General features: G+C 34.0%; 1 protein-coding gene across 2 annotated transcripts in view; it reads right to left on the reverse strand.

Moving 5' to 3' along the window:
- The window catches only part of ERBB4 (erb-b2 receptor tyrosine kinase 4), a 1,117,451-nt gene that overhangs the window by 212,317 nt on the left and 882,998 nt on the right, over window positions 1–22,136 (reverse strand). For both annotated transcript variants that reach the window (XM_061187123.1, XM_061187117.1), the window contains exons 18-19: window positions 18,769–18,891; window positions 14,222–14,320 (exon numbers count right to left, since the gene is read on the reverse strand). In XM_061187123.1, the coding sequence (XP_061043106.1) occupies window positions 14,222–14,320; window positions 18,769–18,891 (222 nt within the window). The remainder of the gene's footprint in view (window positions 1–14,221; window positions 14,321–18,768; window positions 18,892–22,136) is intronic.

The raw sequence follows: 22,136 nt of genomic DNA on the forward strand, positions 1-22,136 counted from the left end.
TATAACATTTTTATGTTTTCTCCTTGACAAACTGCAGATGGAGCCTCATAGTCTAATACATAGGTCATTTGATGCTGCAATGGCAAATTAAAAATGCCAGTTATCAGGGATGAAATGAAATATATAATTACGGTCTGTAAAGTGTTATATAGTAATCAACACCCTGAGAGACAGAAACACGATTTGAGAGTTGGCTTTTATAAATATAGTGGGTCACAGAATTTCTCCAAATCTTAATTGAGCTTCTACCTATTTTTGTTTGTTTGTTTCATACGTTTCTTTTTCGTTTCATATGAGACTGATTTTGTTCTTACTCACAGGTAAATTTTACCTTGAAATTATGCCACTCTTCCCTATCAAACACCGAAATGTTCCTAAATTTAAGCACTTGAGAAGGAGAAATCCAAATGATAAATATCACTTAGTAATTCACCAAGGCCCCTTGTCCCTGAATACTTTATGCTCTAATGCTGATTTGTAAGTCAAATAGTTTAGGTGTATGCCAGTGTTCACATTCAGCCTTATCAACCTCATGGCACAAAGAGACCTTATAATGTAATATCTCATCACCAAAAGGACAGTTAGATAACATAGGATCATGCTTCAAAAATGGCTTAGCTGGCAAATACATATTTTAAACAGACCGCTTGGTTGACTTAAATATCAGAACTGTCTTTCATCAAGTCTTGATTAGCTGACTGTTAACCTTGAACCAACAGTGACTTGCTTGGAATGCATTTCATTTAAGGTGATGAAAATAATATCTTGTATTACTAACAGAGAGTCCTGAAAACCTTCATTTACTATCCACATAATAACAATCTGGCATATACATTACTCTTCAGAAACTGAAACTTCACTGTATCTATTTGAATTGCTAATGGGAAGAAGAGCCATGCTAAGAAAATCCTTAAATAATAGTAAGTTCCTAAACATAGGCTTTCACTTTCTTACTGTGAAAAGTTGGCATTAATTATGCAAGTCTCTCTGCTAAAGTACACTTTAAAGTTTGATGGTCTTTGTTGCTTTATTACCATGATGAATGAAAGAAAACTTATTCAACACACCTGGATCACAGTTAACAGATTTTACGTAAATTGTTTTTTTTCTGTTTTTCTGACATTGTTTGAAGAAGTTCAAGCTAATCAAAGTCTAAATCTAAAAGGGAGAAAATAATTTATTGATTAAAAATGGGCAATGATGGACTTCCCTGGTGGCACAGTGGTTAAGAATCTGCTTGCCAATGCAGGGACACAGGTTCGAGCCCTGGTCCGGGAAGATCCACATGCCATGGAGAAACTAAGCCCGTGCGCCATGACTGAGCCTGTGCTCTAGAGCTTGCTAGCCACAACTACTGAGCCCGCGTGCTGCAACTACTGAAGCCCACACGCCTAGGGTCCGTGCACCGCAACAAAGAGTAGCCCCACTGACGCAACCAGAGAAAACCCACGTGCAGCAACAAAGACCCAACGCAGCCAAAAATAAATAAATTTATTTATTTAAAACAAAAATGGGCAATGACGCATAAGCCTCATAAGAAGATAAATATTAAATTTACTGGAGGAACAGTCTGTACTTTGTTCATACTAGAACATGGTACGTTGTTCTACATACAGAGGAGAGGAACGACTTTGGAAGGATACCTTGAGCTTATGGGTCTTTTCAGACTTAATAGTAATTTTAGGTAGAACATCTGAAATTGGGAAATATAAGAATTCTCACCCACTATCTATCTCACTGCAACATCTGCCCTGCTGCAGTTCTAACCTATCAGTTTAAATTGGATACTTTTAGATGCAGATGGTGGTGGTTAATTTCCTCTGGACAGCAGATGAAGCATTGAAGGGATGATAGTCTGTTAGTAACAAATCTGTTTACTTCAGGAGCAGTGCAAAGACTTTATGCCTTATTAGGAAAGTCCTTTACTCATTTTCCATTAGAAAACTCTGCCAGCACAATTATATTCATACATTTATAAACATCTTAATACACAGTTGTAAACAGTAACATTTCTTTAACAGTTACAAATGTCTGAGAAGTACATAAATGCAAATTTACTGTACCAAAAAAAAAAAAAGATTACTAAAGAGATACGGAGATATTATAAGAATATAACCTGATTGAGGAGAAAAAGAATTTTTTTTGAAATAGCACTATTTTTTTTTTCTATAGGTGGTTATGTTCAATGACAATTAGATTATCAAGTAGTAGAGTTGGTTTGTTTTTAATGAACCTGTTGATATTACTCATAGCTATCAAACACAAACTAGAAAATATTGTCATGAACATTGAGAGTTTACTGTGAATAGAAGTGAAAAATAGAATAGTCTTTTCAAAATATGTTCATACCTATAACTCAATAAAATAGGGGATAATTTGTGGCATTCTTTTGGGTGAGCATTTACAGCCAGACATTCTTAATAAATTAACTCCCACAAGTAATAATTCCATTAAGAAGGAAACTGAAAAAATCTTGTTTTTAAGTAAAATATATATATAATATTTATAAATATTTTTAAAATAAGCATATTTGAAATGAGAAATTTCAGGGTTTAAAATAAGGAATCATGCACCTATATCTGAGAACTATATTAAACTCTAATATCATACTGTGAGGGAGTTAGTGTTAAATAAGTTATAAGAAAATATTTGTACATTAATTTACCCTCTCCTTACTTAAAACAGAGTTCAAAAAACAAACAAAACCACACACAATATGGTTAAAGGAAAAAAAAACCACACACACACATATATATATATATTTTATATGGCATAAAATATATCAAAATAAATATATATAGTATATAATATATAAGGATAGAAAAAATAAGTTGAAACAAGGGTTAGTGTATTTCAGAAAATGCATGCATTTTAGACAAATGCAACTAAATAAATTGTAATGCCAAATAACTTTGGTATTCCTGTACTGGTGAAAAGTTTAAAAGATCCCTAAACTCACCATTGATGATAATATTTTCTTATACTAATCTCCTATCATACTTTCTTTGTTCCAACCTGATGAAACATTCTGTTTTATCGATTTACTGTATTACTAGACAAATCTCACTAAGGTTAAGGTTATGCCATCCTAGTTATCTTTATAATCTTTGGAGTACATAGATAGTACAGGACATTGCACATGGTAGGCACTCCATAAAAGTCTATTAAAAAACAAATGAAGTAAATATATTTTACCCATCCTTCCAAACTAAAAATAAAAATCTACTGAAAACTTACTACTCAGTAAATGGCTATTGTGGGAGTTACAAAGTTTAAAGTAGCTTTTAACCAAAAGACATTAACAATTTTGCTGAGGATACAAAAATAGCACACAGGCTTCAGGTGTTATACCTTAGTACATGCATTATAAACTTAGTAGAAAATAAGAGAACAGAGAGTAATGTAGGTTGAGATTTATTCTTTTTTAAATCAATGTTATATGAAAAATAGAAAATATTTTATTTTGAAGCATCTAGCTGCAAAAGAATAAAATACTTTTTTGTTAGAGTATAGTAACACGCTCATTAAGTGAACGAGTGTTCCATTTTGAAATTAAATTTTCATTTTAAAGGAACTTGGCTCATTGCTTTAAACACCAGAGAAAAAACCTTTTCTGCCTTTATACTCAAACCTCTTGTGTTTGCAACCTTCCCAAAAAGCTTACACATGCTTCCTACCGTTAATTTACCACATGCTTGCTAGAGCTGACAATTTTTAATTTACTGGTCAGATTCACCTATTAATTGTATGCATTATACCAAACATATTCCCGATTCACTAAAATTTCTTTGTGGGAATACAAGGAAGTTATAGTGAATATGGTTGAGATCAAGTGGGCCATTAGATCTTAATTATAAATTATCCAAAAAAAAAAAAAAAAAGAAAAAAAGAACTAGCTCCCTTGGCTATTTTCTTACCAGGAAACAAATGAAACAGGGAAATTTATTTCCAACCGTAAATCCCAAATGTTTAATTTTCATTTTCCCCAAGTTAACTTTCTCACCTAGCTAAGCAGCATTTCCTGCCATTATTAGCTGCCGGCCCAATATCAGCTGACCAGTATCTGCCAAACTCCTTGCTTCAATGAGCTTAGGGACTCCTGAGGAATTCCACATATGCAGACTTCTGCTTACAGCTTCTAATTATTTTCTAACAGATAATGGAACATTTAAGTTCAGAGAGGATAGATTAAATTTGTTAAGTGGATCAAAACCCTAGATAAAATTTCAGTGGCAAAGATCACTGTAGAAAACCCTAGCTTTTTAGTTTTGAGATAAAGAGCCCTCGCTGATTGCTTGTTTTCTGGGACAAACTGGTCTCACAATGTTACTACCTCAGAGGTATTCATTCTTATTTCTAATCACACTGTGCCAAGCTCTATGTAAACTATAAGCTGTGAGCACCAAAAACATGGCTTCTTAGGAACTGCAGCAGCATTTAGAAATGTTCAAAAGAATATATGGATATCTTTTTCTTTACTGGAAAAAAAAATAACAATCGAGCTATTTATGTAGTAAGTATAGTACAACTTATTGTTTTAACGGGGTCAAAGAAGTATAGACTCTATGGTAATAATTTTATGTGAAGTGGTCATGATGAGGTTAAAATGCTTAGGCAATCCATCAGATTTTTTAATTTGTATAATTCAGAGGATTTGTCTGCAGTTTTTGTAGAAAGTCATAACACTCAGTTTGATTTTCTAATTTGAGGGTAAGAATGAGTGACATAAACTGTCATATGGAGGAATAATAAATAAAAAGAAACTGATGAAGTCATCAACAGGGCTTTGAGGAGCAAGAATACCTCTTGAGCAAAGCTTGGATGCAATGAACGCAATGAGCCACCTCAGGAACTCAGAAGAAAAAACTCAGAAGAAATAAAACTCAGTGAAGGAACTGCCACTTGTTTTATTACTTATGGCCACCATCTCTCTCTAAGATAATGTGATCTTTTGGAGGAGGCAGAGTAATGGTATGAGAAGTCAGTAGACTTTGAAACCAGAGAGCTTTCAGTTCAAACCCAGGCTCTGCCTTCCCTTATTGGTTTCAGAATAAGAGAAATGATTTAAATCCTATCTGAAAGCTTAATTCTCCTCACAAATAGGCATATTAATAACCATCTGTAGGCTCTCCTTTGGCTCAATCTAGATGCAAAGAATCATTTCTTTCTTTACTTCATAATTTATAATTTTGGTCTTAATTTTACACATTAGGCTCTAGAAAATACGTTTTAAAAATATGTCTACTATTAATAGTTGATCCATGGTGGAACATGATTAAGCCTTCTTGCTAGACCAATCCCTTTTCACTCTGGCTTTGCTATGTCATTGAGTTAAAGTTTTTGTACAAATCCACCATACTCCATTGTACAGATTAACTCTTGCAGTTTAGTACAAATAAAACAGTACCCAAACTCGTCCTTGTTAATATAATATCTTCATTTAATCTGGATGGGAATCACCCATATGTGACCCAGGATTACCGATACCTGTTGTTGAATGTAGGGTTAATCTTGAAACTTGAAGATCTCAAGCAATCTGGGGATGCTCTCTGTCTACTTCAGAGGATCCTTTTTACTATGACCATTAACAATAACCATTAACTAGGATGATGATGGAAGTAACACCAACAGAGTTTCTATTACAAATTCTTTGGGTGTAACCAGACATACTGTCAATCTGTTTAGTTTCTGACAGTCTATGCTTTGCAAACAAGCCTGTGACACAAACATGTGACTAATACAGCAGTGGTGGGAGGTAGAATGAGGAATTCTTTTAATCATTGTGAGAAAACGATCATAAAAAAGTTCAAGATATCCTTGTGAAGTAGTAACTTCTGTATAACCATTTTAGCAATACCAAGCATGTGATCATTCATAGTTGATTACCCAGTGGTGTAATAAATTTACAAAAGCACATTGAAAAAATATGATGGAGTATATTTACCATTTATCCATATACCACAGTGGAGTGAATATATATAAGTATATAAAATTTATAATAATATTTATATTATATTAATAATATAATTGTAATATATATCTATAATATATAATATTAATATATAAGTTAATACATTTATATTTTTTTACTCCACTATGTAGATACACATATATGTGTATGTATGCTATTGCAAATATCACAGCATATTAAGCCTTCATTTCCTGAACAAAATCACTGCTGTATGAATAAATAAAATCACTTTATGCCACATAATATAAACCAGGATTTTATTCAGTTGGTCCTTTCCTCTTACAGAAACAATATTTTATATCTTTGAATCTACAAGCAGAGAATTAAGCATTAACAAAACCATCTATGTCAAGGTTTGACATATTTCAAATTATTTGCTGATTTTCTGGAAATTCTATTTCCTGGTCTATGTTTGCCCTGTGGGCAAAAGCTTTCTACCTGAATTTTATGAGCAATCTTCATATTGTAAACAGCTCTTCCTACTGATGCAGTAAAAATGAGTGGGGATTTTTCCTAAACTGTCATAATTAGCAAATACCGCTTGGATTGGAGTCAGAAACTGCACGTGATCAGTGTCATTCTCTTCCAGCTCTATGGTGGCACAGCAATACATCCTCTTATCATGTATGAAACTCCCCAAATTGTGGAGTTTAGAGAGCTGGAAAATGCCTACAATACGGAAAGCAATGCCTTTAACAGACTACTGATTTCCATTCACTGAATTTAAATATTGGTACAGTAGACAATGTGCCTCCCATATATAATGGAAACATTCACAGGGAAGCATTCAGAAGATCCCCATTAGGGGAGGTTACTGGTCTCTTGCACACATAGAAAGTCTATAAGGGGTTTTCTTTCTCAAAGGGCTTTCAGAGGGTACACTGAGACCTACTTACAGAGTCAATATAAAGGACTATTCCCCAGCGATATGTTGATGCTCCGGTTTCAAAACATTTAATAAATTTATTTTGTAGAAATAAATCAGAGATGAACAATATAAATATGTAAGGAAAATTAAAGTATAATAAAGTAAATAGAGACAGGACTGTTGGAGGGAAATATTAAGTCAATTAGTCTGGAATAGAGAAGGCTTAAGGGAGGAATAATAACAACCTTTAAAAATAGAAAAATTATTCAGTCAATTAACCACGTACTTATTGCTTTCTAACCAGATGCTTGTATTGCACTTGCCATTAGAGATGCAGACGAGACGTGGGGTCAACAGACAGTCCCTGTCATCAAAGATCCTGTGGTCCAGTGATGGAGAGTGGGATTCTACAGTGATTACTAGGACAAATAAATCTATAATAATCACAATAAATGCACAATTTTTTTTCTGAATGTTATTAGTAGGTTATAATTTAGATTAAGGGGTCAGGAAAGGTATCTTTGAGGAAATCTACTTAAGCTGAGAAAATAATGATAACCAAAAGTTCATTAGGTGTAACCAGGAGAAGGAAACTCTGGGGAAAAGCACTGACTGGTGTTCTTGGCTTGTAAGAGGAGTGGAAAGAAAGTCAGTGAAGAGAAAGAAGACTGGGAGAATAGTTAGGAGCCCTGGAAGCCAAGGGTCTAATATTTTATTTTGCTTTAGTGAAAACACTGAAAGGTTTTATTTTTCTTCAGTGAAAACACTGTGTTAAAAAACAGGGAGATCAAACTGGAAGCTCTTTTTATAATTCAAGCTGGAGAAGTTGATGGCTTGGATTAAGAGGGTGGCAATGGGATATAAAAAGAAGATGATGCTCTCTAAATGTGTTTTTGGCATAGAATCAAAGCATTTTCTCTTGAATTTGTAATGAGTAGTTTGAGGGGTTGTGACATTTAAGGATAAATCCCAAATTTCTGATGGGTACAATAAAGTACATGAATATACACATTATTTAAATCGGTAAGATTAAATGCAGAAGAGATTAAGAAAAGAAGATGAAAAGGTACATTCTGAGTGTGTTAAACTTGAGCTTCCCCTGAGATTTCAGTGTGGTGATATCAAGGATGGAGATGAGGTCAGATTCATAAAATAGACTTAGAGATGAAATTTGAGAATCTAGTGAGATGTTCTACAAAACATGTATATTAAAAAGAGGTCTAGGGCTTCCCTGGTGGCGCAGTGGTTGAGAATCTGCCTGCCAGTGCAGGGGACACGGGTTCGAGCCCTGGTCTGGGAGGATCCCACATGCCGCGGAGCGACTGGGCCCGTGAGCCACAACTACTGAGCCTGCGCATCTGGAGCCTGTGCTCCGCAACAAGAGAGGCCACGACAGTGAGAGGCCCGCGCACCGCGATGAAGAGTGGCCCCCGCTCGCCACAACTAGAGAAAGCCCTCGCACAGAGACGAGGACCCAACACAGCCAAAAATAAATAAATAAATAAATAAATAAGTTTATTAAAAAAAAAAAAGAGGTCTAGAACGTAGCACTGAGAAATTTTAGTATTTCTAGGATTGTTTGCCAGCATGATTTTGAGAAGCAAGAAAGTTGAAGATTTTTAAGAATGTGATTATGGGATAAGGTGGGGGGAGGGATAAATTGGGAGATTGGGATTGACATATACACACTACTATTTATAAAATAGATAACTAATAAGAACCTGCTGTATAGCACAGGGAACTATACTCAATGTTCTGTAATGGCCTATATGGGAAAAGAATCTAAAAAAAAAAAAAAAAGACTGGATATATGTATATGTATAAATGATTCACTTTGCTGTACACCTGAAGCTAACACAACATTGTAAATCAACTATACTCCAATCAAAAATTTTTAAAAAAAGAATGTGATTATAAGATGGTCCACAAATTCAAGATTGTTATGAAGGGATGCGAGGACAGGGGGCAGCTGAGGGATAGTGAGAAACAGTGAAGAATCAATGAATGGGAGACATCAAAAAGGGTTAAGTGTTTCTCAAGTAGTTACTATAGGAAAAGAACTAGAGGGACAGCAGAATGTAGTTGGAGAATTAGGTGTCTGATTGAGTGATTTCAGATGTGATGCCATTTCAGACCGAGTTCTCTACAACTAACAGGACATGAACCAGGGCCAATGAAATAACTATAACAGAAGTGATTTACTCTAGTTACTGGTACTTTTTTTCTTTTCTTTTTAGTAGAGTTTTGGAAGACTAAATTCTGTTTCTAATGGAGTTTGGAATCTCTTTCTGAAGTTATTGTTTTATTTTTAAAAGCAAAGTAACTATCCAAAACTTTTCTTAATTACTTTAGCAATAATTTTTCTTAAGGTAAAAAGGATTGGTTAACCAATTTTTCAAAATCATGCAAGCAGTATAGAATCCTGTGACATTTAAGTAGTGGGCTTTTAATAAAAAGGAATTTTATGTTTTTCACCTCTGAAATGAATGAATTGTATTCATATATGCAAATTAGCAAAATCTATTAGGCCTAAAGATGTAATTTAATTAAATTATATGCATTTAAAAAAATCCACTATTAGTATAATACAGGATCTAGCTAAGAGTTATTGTTAACTATGTGAAGCCATATGTATGAAAATATTGTGATGTGAAAATTATGTTATAGAACAAAATATCTTTTCAAATTGTTTTGTAAATCTGCTATAATCTAGGAGAAAATGTAAACCTTACCAAAAAATTGTTTGTCTCACGCCACTAATATGGCAACAACTAGAGTTGAAACAGCTCCCACTAAGACACTGAGTATCATAAAGACAATATAGAGAAGAGTAACAGAAACAATGGACACATCTTCAGAAAATAATAAAACGACTGTTGTGTAAGATAAATGTTCCTATTGTATAGGAAGAAGGAAACTGCTTATTTTTCTTTTAATAAGAAAATTACCATTTACACAATAAGGTTGGCTGATCTGAAACACCTTTCCTTGTAGCACCTTTTCATGAACTATGTGGTTGATTTGGTGGCGAAGCTGAAACTGAAGCCAAGAAGATTCAAGTTACCTCTAACCTGAAGTATTATTGATCAGTCACTGGAACTTAGGATAATTATGGCATTTCTTTTATCCTAGATTAGTTCTTTCTAAGAAAACATAAATTAAGTAAAACATTTAAAGACATATGCACTTCCTAGGCAAATAAAATAATGTCAAGTGGTAGTGGGCTTAAATATCAGGGGAAACAAACAAACAAACAAAAAACAGAGTAGTGGAAGCTCAGATAAACTCAAGAGCCTGTCTGATTAGACCAGACCAGGGTCCCCAATTCCAGGGATCTTGCTCAATAGCATCATTTTTTAGGTATCTGTTGTGCATCATTTGATGAATTTAAAAACAAAAAAAAAAGACAAAAAACACCTGTGTTTTCCCAATGAAATGGTGCTATTTGAAGCAAGAACTAGGAGAGTGCATAAATGTAGGCATTCTTCTTAAGAAGGTGGACCTTTAGAGTCATTTTCTTAATGTTCAATGTGATCTTCTTTTATGTGAATGAAGAATGTACTGGCCACTCACTAGCAGTGTGTTATTATCATCATTATGAATCCATTAGACATACTTAGGTGAGCTGAGTAACAGCCTTGTGACCAAATCCTCCTTCTCTTGCTTTTAGTGTAGCATTTAATAGAACACAAATTGCTCCTTATTTATTTTTGCCTATGGTAAAAATTCTAAGGAAATATAAAAGTCCTCTCCTTTGCCCTTGGATATCAATAGAAGTAGTGGATGTAGTGAGTTTTGAGTATTAAGTTGTTGCATGTTTGTCATTATTGTAACAAGTGAGTCACAGCTATATCTGATAAATCTAGTAGTAGTAGTTATTAAATCGGGAATATTCTACCCTAAGTGTAAAGTTGCAGGGAGGGAGGGCAGCAAAAAGGTCTAATGCTTAATAAAAGTATGCAGTTTCCATTGTCTTTGGAAGCTGTATTTTCCTCCTATAAAATGATATAAAACACAGGCACACACTTGCATATTAATACTAATACACACGTAACCAGTCTGCAAAAGAGACATGTGGCATGGTCGCAGTTATTTTAGTTTGAACGTTATCCTTGGAACACTCTACCATAGTGCTGTACCTTAGTTGACTTCCTCTTGCCTTTCTTTGCCCAATGGCTTTCTCTTGCTACTGAAGCCTGTTTTGCCACACTCTGCAGGTAGCACATGCAGGAGAATAAATGTCTTTCTCTCCCAGTTGCCCTCAACCAATGACTGACAGCTGGAGTCCTTTCATCATCTCCCTTAAATTTTAAGGAGAGTAACTCTGAGGTGTACGTCGTACACTGGCTGCCAGAGTCTCTCCAATGGAAAGAAGCTCCAGTCACTCATGATGGCAGCTGACTTTACTGATTCTCCTGTCTCATTTCCATATTCCCTTACTGATGAGTCCCTTACGTCCAAAATAAACTATCAATACTTTCACTCAAATCCATGTCTCAGGGTCAGCTTCTGCTTCTGGAAGAGCCCAAACTAAGACATATGTCAAACATGACTTTTAACTTAATAACACTGAGAATATTTGCAATTTCAACTCAATTCTTAGGTCCAAATTGCAAATAATTTTGCTAACATAGACCTTCTGTGGTTTGATATGTTATTTAAGCACTTATAATGATCTTCACACATAATAGATGAGGTGAAAATGTAGGTATGAAAAGTAGGTATATGTTTGTATTAAAGTTATACCAGCCTACTTAAAATACTGAATTCACCATTAATTTTTCCAGTTCAGCAGTATTTTAATTGTTGTGAAGCTATCCTAATGTTTTAAAAGTTGAGAAAATAGTAAGAAGTGTTTCTGCTTGATATTTATTGAAACTCTGCCAATAGCAGTTCATCAATCTGTTAATCTTCTAGCAGTTATTCACCAGGTAGGAAAGGTGCAGTCAAAATATTTTCCCTAATTTTTTTTTTTTTTTCACTTTTAAGAAGATCAGACTCTTTAGAGTCTGTTGGTCACCAGATCCATCAACCATCTAGGAAAATGATGCCTTTCATGGCTCAATCAGAGTCTCATCTAAATTTCAGCAGAAATCTGTAACTTCAAGCTGCCATCCCCACTCCTGTTTCCATGGGAATAGACTTCAGATGAGGGAAAAGAAAAAAATGGACGGGGTTAGGAGCTTTCAAATAGTCATTCAAAATCATGATGAGGTTTTCAGAGCTTCTTTCCTAGGTGATTATTTTGTAGCCTCTTAACCTTTTTTTGCCAGTCTGTTTCCATGGAAATATGACAAAAATGGCTGTCCAAGCCTCCAGCAGAGATTATTAGCATTCTTGTGAATTTCAGCTTTGGCTGCTGTCTAGACTGGGCAAGATCTTTTTCTATCAGTTTTACATATTAACCTACGCTGTTTCTACTCATTGTCTTTTTTCTTTATCATTTTTACTTCTTTGAAAGTTTCCTTCACAAATTTATACTTATGATCAAGATCAAATTGATCGTGACATCACTGAAAAAAGCTTGTTTTACATTTTAATATTTGAACCAGCTGTAGAGAGCGTCAGAGGTTTTAGAGACCGGCAGAAGGAACATTATTTAGTTATTGGACTCAATGTCTATTAGATAGGTGTTGATAGATATGCAGCAAGAATCATATTTAAAATATTTAGCAACTGTTAAGACACAGCACTGAAACCAAGTGGGACTCTGTGGGCTCCTGGGCTCTGGAGCCTTTCTGTTCAGCCTCCGTGACCTTCCCTGAGTTCCAAAGGGCAGGTTCAAACAGTTGCTAATCAGGGAAGGGAGGGGATGGAGAGACAAGGAAGGAGCAGCCAAGAAACAATAGGGTCCTGGGATACAAATAACAATATCCTCGTGCTCTTTACAGAACTAAAACCCCCAATAAATGGAAATCGTTAGCATTCTTCATTCCAGATTTAAGGAACCAGAAAAGCTCTTCAAGACACCAACTGAGGCCAGATTAAAGGAATGGAAGCCCTGCACACACCCTAATCTTATCAGCAACCCCACCCTTGAACCACTGCTATAGAACTCCTCACTAAACTCACTAAACCCTCGGGGTTGTGACACACAGTTTTGAGGGCAAGAGCCTGCTTTGTCGCCCTCTGCCTGGCAAAGCAATAAAGCTATTCTTCACCCAAACTCTGTCTCCGAGGTTCGAGATTCGGCACTGGGGCACAGAGACAGAGCTTTCGGCATCTGCACCAACCAATCAGAGCAACAGGTTGGTCCCACTTAAATTATCAGCCCTATTGTATAACAACCAATAAGTTGTTAAACTAAAAGTAGCCCTATATAAGATGAGCATAGCATTAGACCCAAATAAATTATCCAGCACCACAAACTGAGCTCCTATAAAACTTACAACAGAGCATACAAGAGAAAAGGATAGAAAAACATAGCAATTCGTCTTTTTAAAAATCAGAGTGCATATTCTTTCATATGAAGGTCATTTGAAAATCAAAATCATTCTTATTACTGAAGACATTATGCTAAAAGATAGAGAAAGAATACATATGGGTCTTTGACAGTACCCCTGGCAAGATATCTTGTGTTGAATGTGAAAAAATAACAGCACGCTACATACATAGTTTCATCTGTTGTACCTTCTGAAATTTGCTGAGCAGCTCAATCTATAATTTTTGCTAGGGGAAATCTTAAAGTTCTGATTGACCTTATAAAGTACTTTCATTCTTCAGAACTCTTATTATTCTATAGTTGGAGCATTTTACCTATAAGGTCTTGTCTTATGAATTTGAATTGAAAAAATCAAGTTTCAATGTGTAATTATCTGAGTTAGTGGGTTCCTAATTTAAATTTAACAGCAACTAACTCACTATCAAAACTAATCTTGATTGATGTTTTCAACTAAATAGATCATAACAACAATAAAATAAAGCAGTCTGATTAATTTTCCAAATCATCGTCACTACTCTCAAATGCAGTCTGGCATAGTGGTTAAACACATGGCCCTTGAGGGCAGGATTTGGTCAGCAAGCCAAACCTGGCTTTTAGCTTGCTTGTGTAAATAAAGTTTTACTGGAACACATTCATACCCATTTGCCCATTCCTGTGTTTTTTTTGTTTTTTTTTTTTTTAAATTGTCTATGGCTGCTTATCTACTAAAAGGAGAGAGTTGAGTAGTTGTCACAAAAACCACATCGCAGGAAAAGCCTGAATATTTATTCTCTGGTCTTTTAAGCAAAAGTTTGCTGACCCTTGCTCAAGCCTTTAATTTTAAGATTATACCATTTCCAGAGAAGACACTTTGAAGTTGGAGTCTTTTTTTTTTTTTTTAATTCTAAAAGCAGTCTATTAATAATGGATAAAAACGTGATTGCCTGCTGTCTGTACTTACATCCATAAACTCCACATTGGCTTTGGGACCAGTTGTTTCATTAAGAATCTTAATAGCCACAGGAATCTTCACTGTTTCTCCTTCAGGGACCCAAATACCCTTGGGAGGAAAAAAATTCACATTAAATCTATATTAAGACATACAACATTTAGACCAGAAACAAAATTTGATTAAACACTTGACCTATTAATACCTTAAAAAATAATTTAGAAGTTCCGTATTTTGTCATTCAATCAACAAATGTTTTTCAAGCACCTGTTATATGTTACAAGCTACCCGGCAACTTTGTTTTCTGCTTTCATTACCTGAAGGTGGATCATATGTGTATTCTGCTTTCAAGGAGTTTACGCTATTATCAAGTTCAATTTGTGTACATGAAAAAGGCTTTGAATAGTAAAAAAAAAAAGAAAAAGAAAAAACATTGAAATAATATATAATAATATTTGACTTGGATGATATCATCAACTTCTCACAACTTTGAGAAAGCTGTTCTGATTTTTGAACTTCAATTGTCTTATTTGTAATTTAGAAGACTGGGCTAATTAATGTTGGAGGTTCTTTTCAGCTTTAATATTATCTAATCTGCAACTAAAAATAAAATGAAATAAAAAAGCATATTCTTATGTATCAAAATTCAGATTGATTTAAGAATTAATTTTCTAAGGTGATTGTTTAAGAATTAGTTTTCAAAGGCAAGTACTAGGGAGTATTGAGCACATATTAATTTGTCTATATTATTTAATATTGTGGGTGTGTGTCAAGGATTTTATTTAATATTGTGGGTGTGTGTCAAGGATTTTTATCATTTCTGAAGTAATATAAAATATTTATATTAGTCATTGAAAGTTCTCTCTTCCTATAGAGACATAATTATATTCGAACAGGACCTGTGCATTGTGGGAAAGTATAAAGTTGGCAGGGTTTGGGCAAAGTACAACATTAGCTAAATAACAGCATTTCTGAGTAAACAATTCAATCATTTGAATGAGGATAATGATACTGATAAAATATACAAGAATATTTTTTTTTAAGTGTATCGTCCCAAAGGAACACAGAAGCAGATATGAGGTTACATGTAAAAAATAATCTCAAATTTTAATTTATTAGCCTTGACATCAAAAATGTCTTCTAAGGCCAGTTTTAACATTAAAATGAAAGGAAGAAAAAAAAAATAGTCTACTATTCCTGAGCAGAACACCTCCACTTCCTGTTTTTCTTAATATCAGCTGGTTGTAGTTATAAAGAAAATATTTTTAAAAGTTTTTCACTTAGTACTTCTATGCTAAGACATATGTATTTGTGTTATCCAAAGTGGTAATAATATAAGAGAAGACCTAAACACAAGAATTATTAAAAAGTCAAAATAATAAAGAAAAAAAGACTTTAACCTCTAGAAGGTGAATTTAAGGGTTATGTTCTTAGAGTGAATAGGGAAATCTATGTTTCAAATGCAAAATAATAAGCCAAGTTCCCTGTGGTATAAATTTTTTTTGTAAATTATTAATGTAAAAATGAGAAAAAAAAAGCCCAAGACCCATTTTCTTTTTGATGGTACTAGGGTGGAGAACAGGCTTACCGTTATTCAAAAACGTAACCACAGAGGGGGTTACCTTATAAAGATATAGCATCAATATTAAAATATTCCTAAAGTATAATTTTGAAATAAGAATATACATTCAGTGTGAATTAATTTGCACTGCTTTTTAAATTAGTATAGCCATTATTTTCCAGGCCCCATCAGACCACAATTCAACTATGCTGATACCGTGATATTGGTTCAAATCTCTTATGTTTAAACACAGTGTATCTCCAACCAGAAGGAAGCATTAACCAAGTAATTGGCTAAGCCAACTTGAATTTCTGTGGTCAAGAATAATTCTTTAAAGTTTAAGACAGTATGTCCTTGTAAGAACAAATATATTAATTAAAACTTAGGGTCAACCATATACACTGTAGGCATAAATTTAAACATACTTATGGAACTTTCAATAAGCTTTTAATAGAGGTAATTTCAATAAATGTGCAACTCTCTTGGACAATGGGCAAATAAGTGTTGTTAACAAAAATATTAATAAAGCTTTATTATTAAATAATAATAAAATATTATTAATATTTTCCCTTCTGAGGTCACTAGATAATATTTAGTCTTGAGTTATACGGTATTCATGATTTAAAATAAAATTCAATTTCCAGACCGTATCATCTTTAAAAATATAACCGTGACTATATGCAAGGTACATGCCAAGATGGAGTTATTTTAAAAATGGAAGTCCATTTTTTTCCTAGCACAATATAAATAGAGAAACAGATAGGATACATTGTGTCTCTTTAAACATAAAAAGGATTTGAAGACTAGAAGGTATCAAGTCAGCCTAGAATAGTTTACATTCAAATTAGGTACTCAGCTAATAATTATTTTTTTTAATTTTTATTGGAGTATAGTTGCTTTACAATGTTGTGTTAGTTTCTACCATACAGCAAAGTGAATCAGCTATACATATACATATATTCTCTCTTTTTTGGACTTTCTTCCCATTTAGGTCACCACAGAGCATTGAGTAGAGTTCCCTGTGCTATACAGTAGGTTCTCATTAGTTATCTATTTTACACATAGTATCATAGTGTATATATTGTCAATTCCAATCTCCCAGTTCATCCCACTCTCCTTTCCCCCTTGGTATTCATACGTTTATTCTCTACATCTGTGTCTTGTCTGTGTCTATCTCTGCTTTGCAAATAAGATTGTCTACACCAATTTTTTCAGATTCCATATATATGCATTAATATACAATATGTTTTTCTCTTTCTGACTTACTTCATTCTGTATGACAGTCTCTAGGTCCATCTATGTCTCTACAAATGACCCAATTTCATTCCTTTTTATGGCTGAGTAATTCTCCATTGTATGTATGTACCACATCTTCTTTATCCATTTCTCTGTTGATGGACATTTAGGTTATTTCCATGTCCTGGCTACTGTAAATAGTGCTGCAATGAACATTGGGGTGCATGTGTCTTTTTGAATTATAGTTTTCTCTGGGTATATGCCCAGTAGTGGGATTGCTGGGTCACATGATAGTTCTATTTTTAGTTTTTAAAGGAAACTCCATACTGTTCTCCACAGTGGCTGTATCAATTTACATTCCCAACAACAGGGCATGAGGGTTCCCTTTTCTCCACACCCTCTCCAGCATTTATTGTTTGTAGATTTTTTGATGATGGCCATTCTGACCTGTGTGAGGTGATATCACATTGTAGTTTTGATTTGCATTTCTCTAATAATTAGTGATGTTGAGCATTTTTTCATGTGTTTGTTGGACATCTGTATGTCTTCTTTGGAGAAATGTCTATTTAGGTTTTCTGCCCATTTTTGGATTGGGTTGTTTGCTTTTTTGATATTGAGCTGCATGAGCTGTTTGTATATTTTGGAGATTAATCCTCTGTCAGTTGCTTCATTTGCAAATATTTTCTCCCGTTCTGAGGGTTGCCTTTTCGTCTTGTTTATGGTTTCTTTTGCTGTGCAAAAGCTTTTAAGTTTAATTAGGTCCCATTTATTTTTGTTTTTATTCTCATTACTCTAGGAGGTGGGTCAAAAAAGATCAGCTAATAATTTTGAATTTAATTGAACAAAATATGCAGAACAAGAGATTAAGAAACTTTTGCATTTTGACCATAGAATAAAAGTTTTATTTTAAAGAGATTACATTATTTTTGGAAAATTCAAGAGAGAAAATTAAGGTTTATATTCCAATTGTTAATAATTTCCATTAAATAAATCTGTCTTAAATATAAAAAAATAACATTTTAAGATGTAAAGTTCTTAAGATCTGACATATTTTAGCCAACATATTTGTAAAAATGTAGGCTTACATATAGCTTTGAGAAACTTGTCAAAGCAAATTTTGGGAATTGAAGTAATGGACATTACAAGAAGGATTTAGTACTATCCCAACAGAGCTTCTTATTCTTGCTGTTTACCATTAAAAATAAATTTCACCACAATTAACCTTGGGCCTGGCCTTTGAATTGGTTTTGTAATTAAGTTAAATAAGTAAACATGCAAATGCTATCATTCAAGCTCTCCCTTTCCAGAAATATCTCTCTTATTAAAAACCCATGTTGTCACCCTCTCCTTCTAGCTAACCTGAACTTAGAGAAAAGAAAGAAGAGCACATTGCCCAGGTCTCTCGGGGATCTCCTCCTGTGTAGGGGTAAAGGAAAATGGGTTGGATCTGGGTATTTTGGAAAAGGACAAATTTGCCAAAGGGAGATGATATCAAAAGGAGCTCAGAAGGCATTGAGAGAATGAACTATATTTTGGCTTTGCATCCATGTTTCCTGCTTTCTCATAACTGTATCCAACCCAGTTTGGTCAATAAAAATTAATGAATTCATTTGTTCAGCAACTTCTCAATACTATAAAGATTCTCCTCTCTGAATATTAAAGAGGAAGTTAGGTTGGCTAGAACAATAACTTTGGCTATTATTTAGAACAAGTCTGAAACAAAACTGAAAATAACTGATGGTATGTGTTATTTTCTACTTACTTTATAAACAGTTCCAAAAGCACCTGAACCAAGTACTTTTACTCTTTTGAGCTCAGTTTCTTTCAAAATACGTAGTTGAGCTTGATTAGGCGCCGTACCACTGGGTGTTAAGGGTTCTACCAACTACAAAGCAAAAAGAGTACAGGTTATACAACTTTCGATCCAACAATCAGTGTTCCTCTCTTTTTCTCTCTGTTTGGTTCACTTTCTCACACATAGAAAACACACACAAGATCACTTTTCCTTGACAAACAATATGTTTGTAAAATGGATCACTCACAATTCCTTCTGACTCTACCCTTTCTCTTCTCATGCTGTTCACTTGGGTGAACACAAGTAACAAATGTGTACCTACCTTGAGGCATGCTAGTCTAGGGGATTTTTTCCCTACTTTTTATAGAAATTTAGAGACTAATTAGGGGCTCTTAATTCTACTTTTTCATGCTCCTTCCTTTTGGACAACTTCAGCTAAGACTTAGAGATTTTACTTATGCCAGTGTACTCTATCAAAGTTTTTTCTCATTTCAGGAAATTCGATACATAAAAATTAAATAAATACAATTTTTAAAAATTAAAAAAAGCTACCTTCTTAGCATTTAATACCTAGCAGGGAAGTCAGGACAGACATGTCAGAAGAGAAAAAAACAAGTTAGCACAATGTCAATACACCAAGACAGTGTTTCTAAATCTTTCATGTACATATGAATTACCAGAGTTTTTTTGTTAAAATGCAGATTCTGGTTCAGTAGACATGGATTTGTGGCTGAAATCTGCATTTTTACAAAACTCCAGGAGATTCCTCTTTATGATGATGGTCCTTGAACACATTTTAAGTAGCAAGGTCCTAGAGCACCTTCTAGGTTAAAAATTCTAAAATGCTATGAATTGATTCTAGATCATAAATGAATTCTATGAAATGCAGAGGAATAAAATAACCACTGGGGAGTGAGGTTTGCTTTTTGTGGCTTCCTAAAAGGAGGCACACTTTAAAATTGGTCTTGAGATAATAAAAATGGATGGACATGGGGGAGGACACTGCCAACAGGAAGAACAGTTTGGACACAGCACCAGGGAGAAGGAGCAAGGCATGAAGGAGAATAATACAGGGAGAAGGACAGGTCTGAAGGGTGAGATTAGGGTGGGAAATACCAGATCCTAAAGTGGGCTGGGTAGCCAAAAGGGGTAAAATTAGGCTGATAATTTTAGATGTCATAGTTTAGATGCCATTGCCAGAGAGGAGGGGTAAGCAGGAGAAAGGTATGTAAATGTGTGCCAATTTCTTGACTATGTGAACACAAAAATGTAGACAGAAGAGAGACTCTGGGTACCAAAAAGTTTGTCCTGTATGTTAAAATTTTAGAGTTTTATCTATGCTTGAGGAAAAAGGCAAGTCAGAGAAACAAGAGCTTTTTTTTAAATTTATTTTTAAGTTAAATAAAAGAACTAAACTTTAAACATAGACAAATAGCTTGTTCTCCCTCAGCATAAGGAAATAATTAAGACCTACTCCTACTCACATTGTCTTGAAAACTACCACAGTATTTCAAAATGTCTGTTTATAAGGCTAACTGCACTGCGGTCCAGCTTGGTTATTATTATCATGCTTCTGTGAACATAATGGTCTACTTAATTAGCTCAACAGAATCTTGAATGTAGGTAAAGTTTAGGGATGTTAGCAAGAATTTGGGAAAGGTGATAAAAATTATCAATATTCTTAAGCTATTTTTTAACAGTGTGGCAACTAATACACTTTTATTTCAATTTCAAATTTATCTTGTAATAATGCATATAACTGCATTCAAGTCCCATAAATCTCAGAAAGAGTCACACAATTCTTTAACAAATCTGAAAAAAATCTGCTGCAGAGGATCCCATTCATTTGAATCCTGCTGTGCAGAATTTCTTTGGTAGATTTTGATACACATACTATGTATACAGTAAGAAACTTTTATAAAAGTTTATAAGTTTAAAAGTTATAAAACTTTTAAATCATATACAAAAGTCATACAAAAATCATATGCAAGATTGGGGACTGGATTTTAGCAGTTTAGGCTAGATAGACTTAAAAATGTATATACATGTATTATATATAGGCATATACTGTGCAATAATTTCATATTTTGAAAACTTTACAATTCTACCCGCAATTTTATTAAGTATTATTCAATTTTTTTCTACAAACACTTTTTTTTTCCCCAAGAATTTGAGTATTATACCATTAAAAGAGCACAGCTTTATTTTGTGACCCAGTATGGTAGAAAGACAACTGAGTTTAAATTTGTGGGTTTGTATATCATTGTTGCCACTTACAGGCTTAGAACGCAATTTGCCTTTCCTGGCCCTTCATTTCACATCTGTGAAATTGGTATACCAATAATTATCTTAGAAGATTGTTAAAGGATGAAATGGTATATACATAGGTGGAAAACTCTGGAACATCACCTGTCATAATATAGGCACCAAATCTGTCACTCTTCAAGGGATAGGATTATATCTCATTAATACATTTCTAAATCACAGCATCTATCAAAGCATCAAGCTTATAGCGCATCTCAATAAGTGTATGTTGAAAAAAAGATTTTCTACTTTTATGCATGCAACAGAAAAAAGACAATCTGGATCAACATGATTTTGGGAAGTGTATCAATTTTAAAAACCTTCCAACAACATATCATGCTTTAACAAAGTTTTCACATCTGAGGCAGATTTCTAGCTTCAGTATTTAAGAATTTAAGTTGAACCTCTTAAGAATTCCTCTTCTATTTAGATGGTAGAAAATCACAGTTATTTACTTTTACTGAGAGAAAGATGAGAATTCAACAGTTAGCTAATTTAGTCCTAAGTGATAACTTTCTATAAAAAATAGAATATGCTTATAAAACCAATCAGTATGCGTTCATTTAGTAATGAAATGCCAATTTGGAGGGCATTATTAGAAAGCACCATATTAACAGCACAAAACAAAACAACTCTTTTCATAGCAATGAGCTTTTCCTACACATAGTTAAGAGACAGAATTTGTCTTCTATTTATTCAATCACCTAAATATCCACTGCTATCCCAAACCTTTCATTCCCTTCCAACTCTAGTTTATTTACTTCACTTTTCAGAATTCTTTCAGTGACTGCTCCAAGCTGTCCATAAGGGAGAATTCTACCTGCCTCCACCATCCTAGCTAACCTGAAAATATGCACAGCACACGTGCTGTGCCCAAACTTTTATTCGTGTTCACATGTACAAGGCTGAAAGTGATCAAGTTGATCTTGTGTAACATCCAGCTCAAGTCAGAATCATTACTATGTTCACTCCGTGTATATAACTACCATTTTTATGCTTGAACGTGTCTACTGATAAGACAGCCCATTTAA

The sequence above is a fragment of the Eubalaena glacialis genome, chromosome 1, assembly GCF_028564815.1.
Source record: "Eubalaena glacialis isolate mEubGla1 chromosome 1, mEubGla1.1.hap2.+ XY, whole genome shotgun sequence".
Taxonomy (NCBI): Eukaryota; Metazoa; Chordata; class Mammalia; order Artiodactyla; family Balaenidae; genus Eubalaena; species Eubalaena glacialis.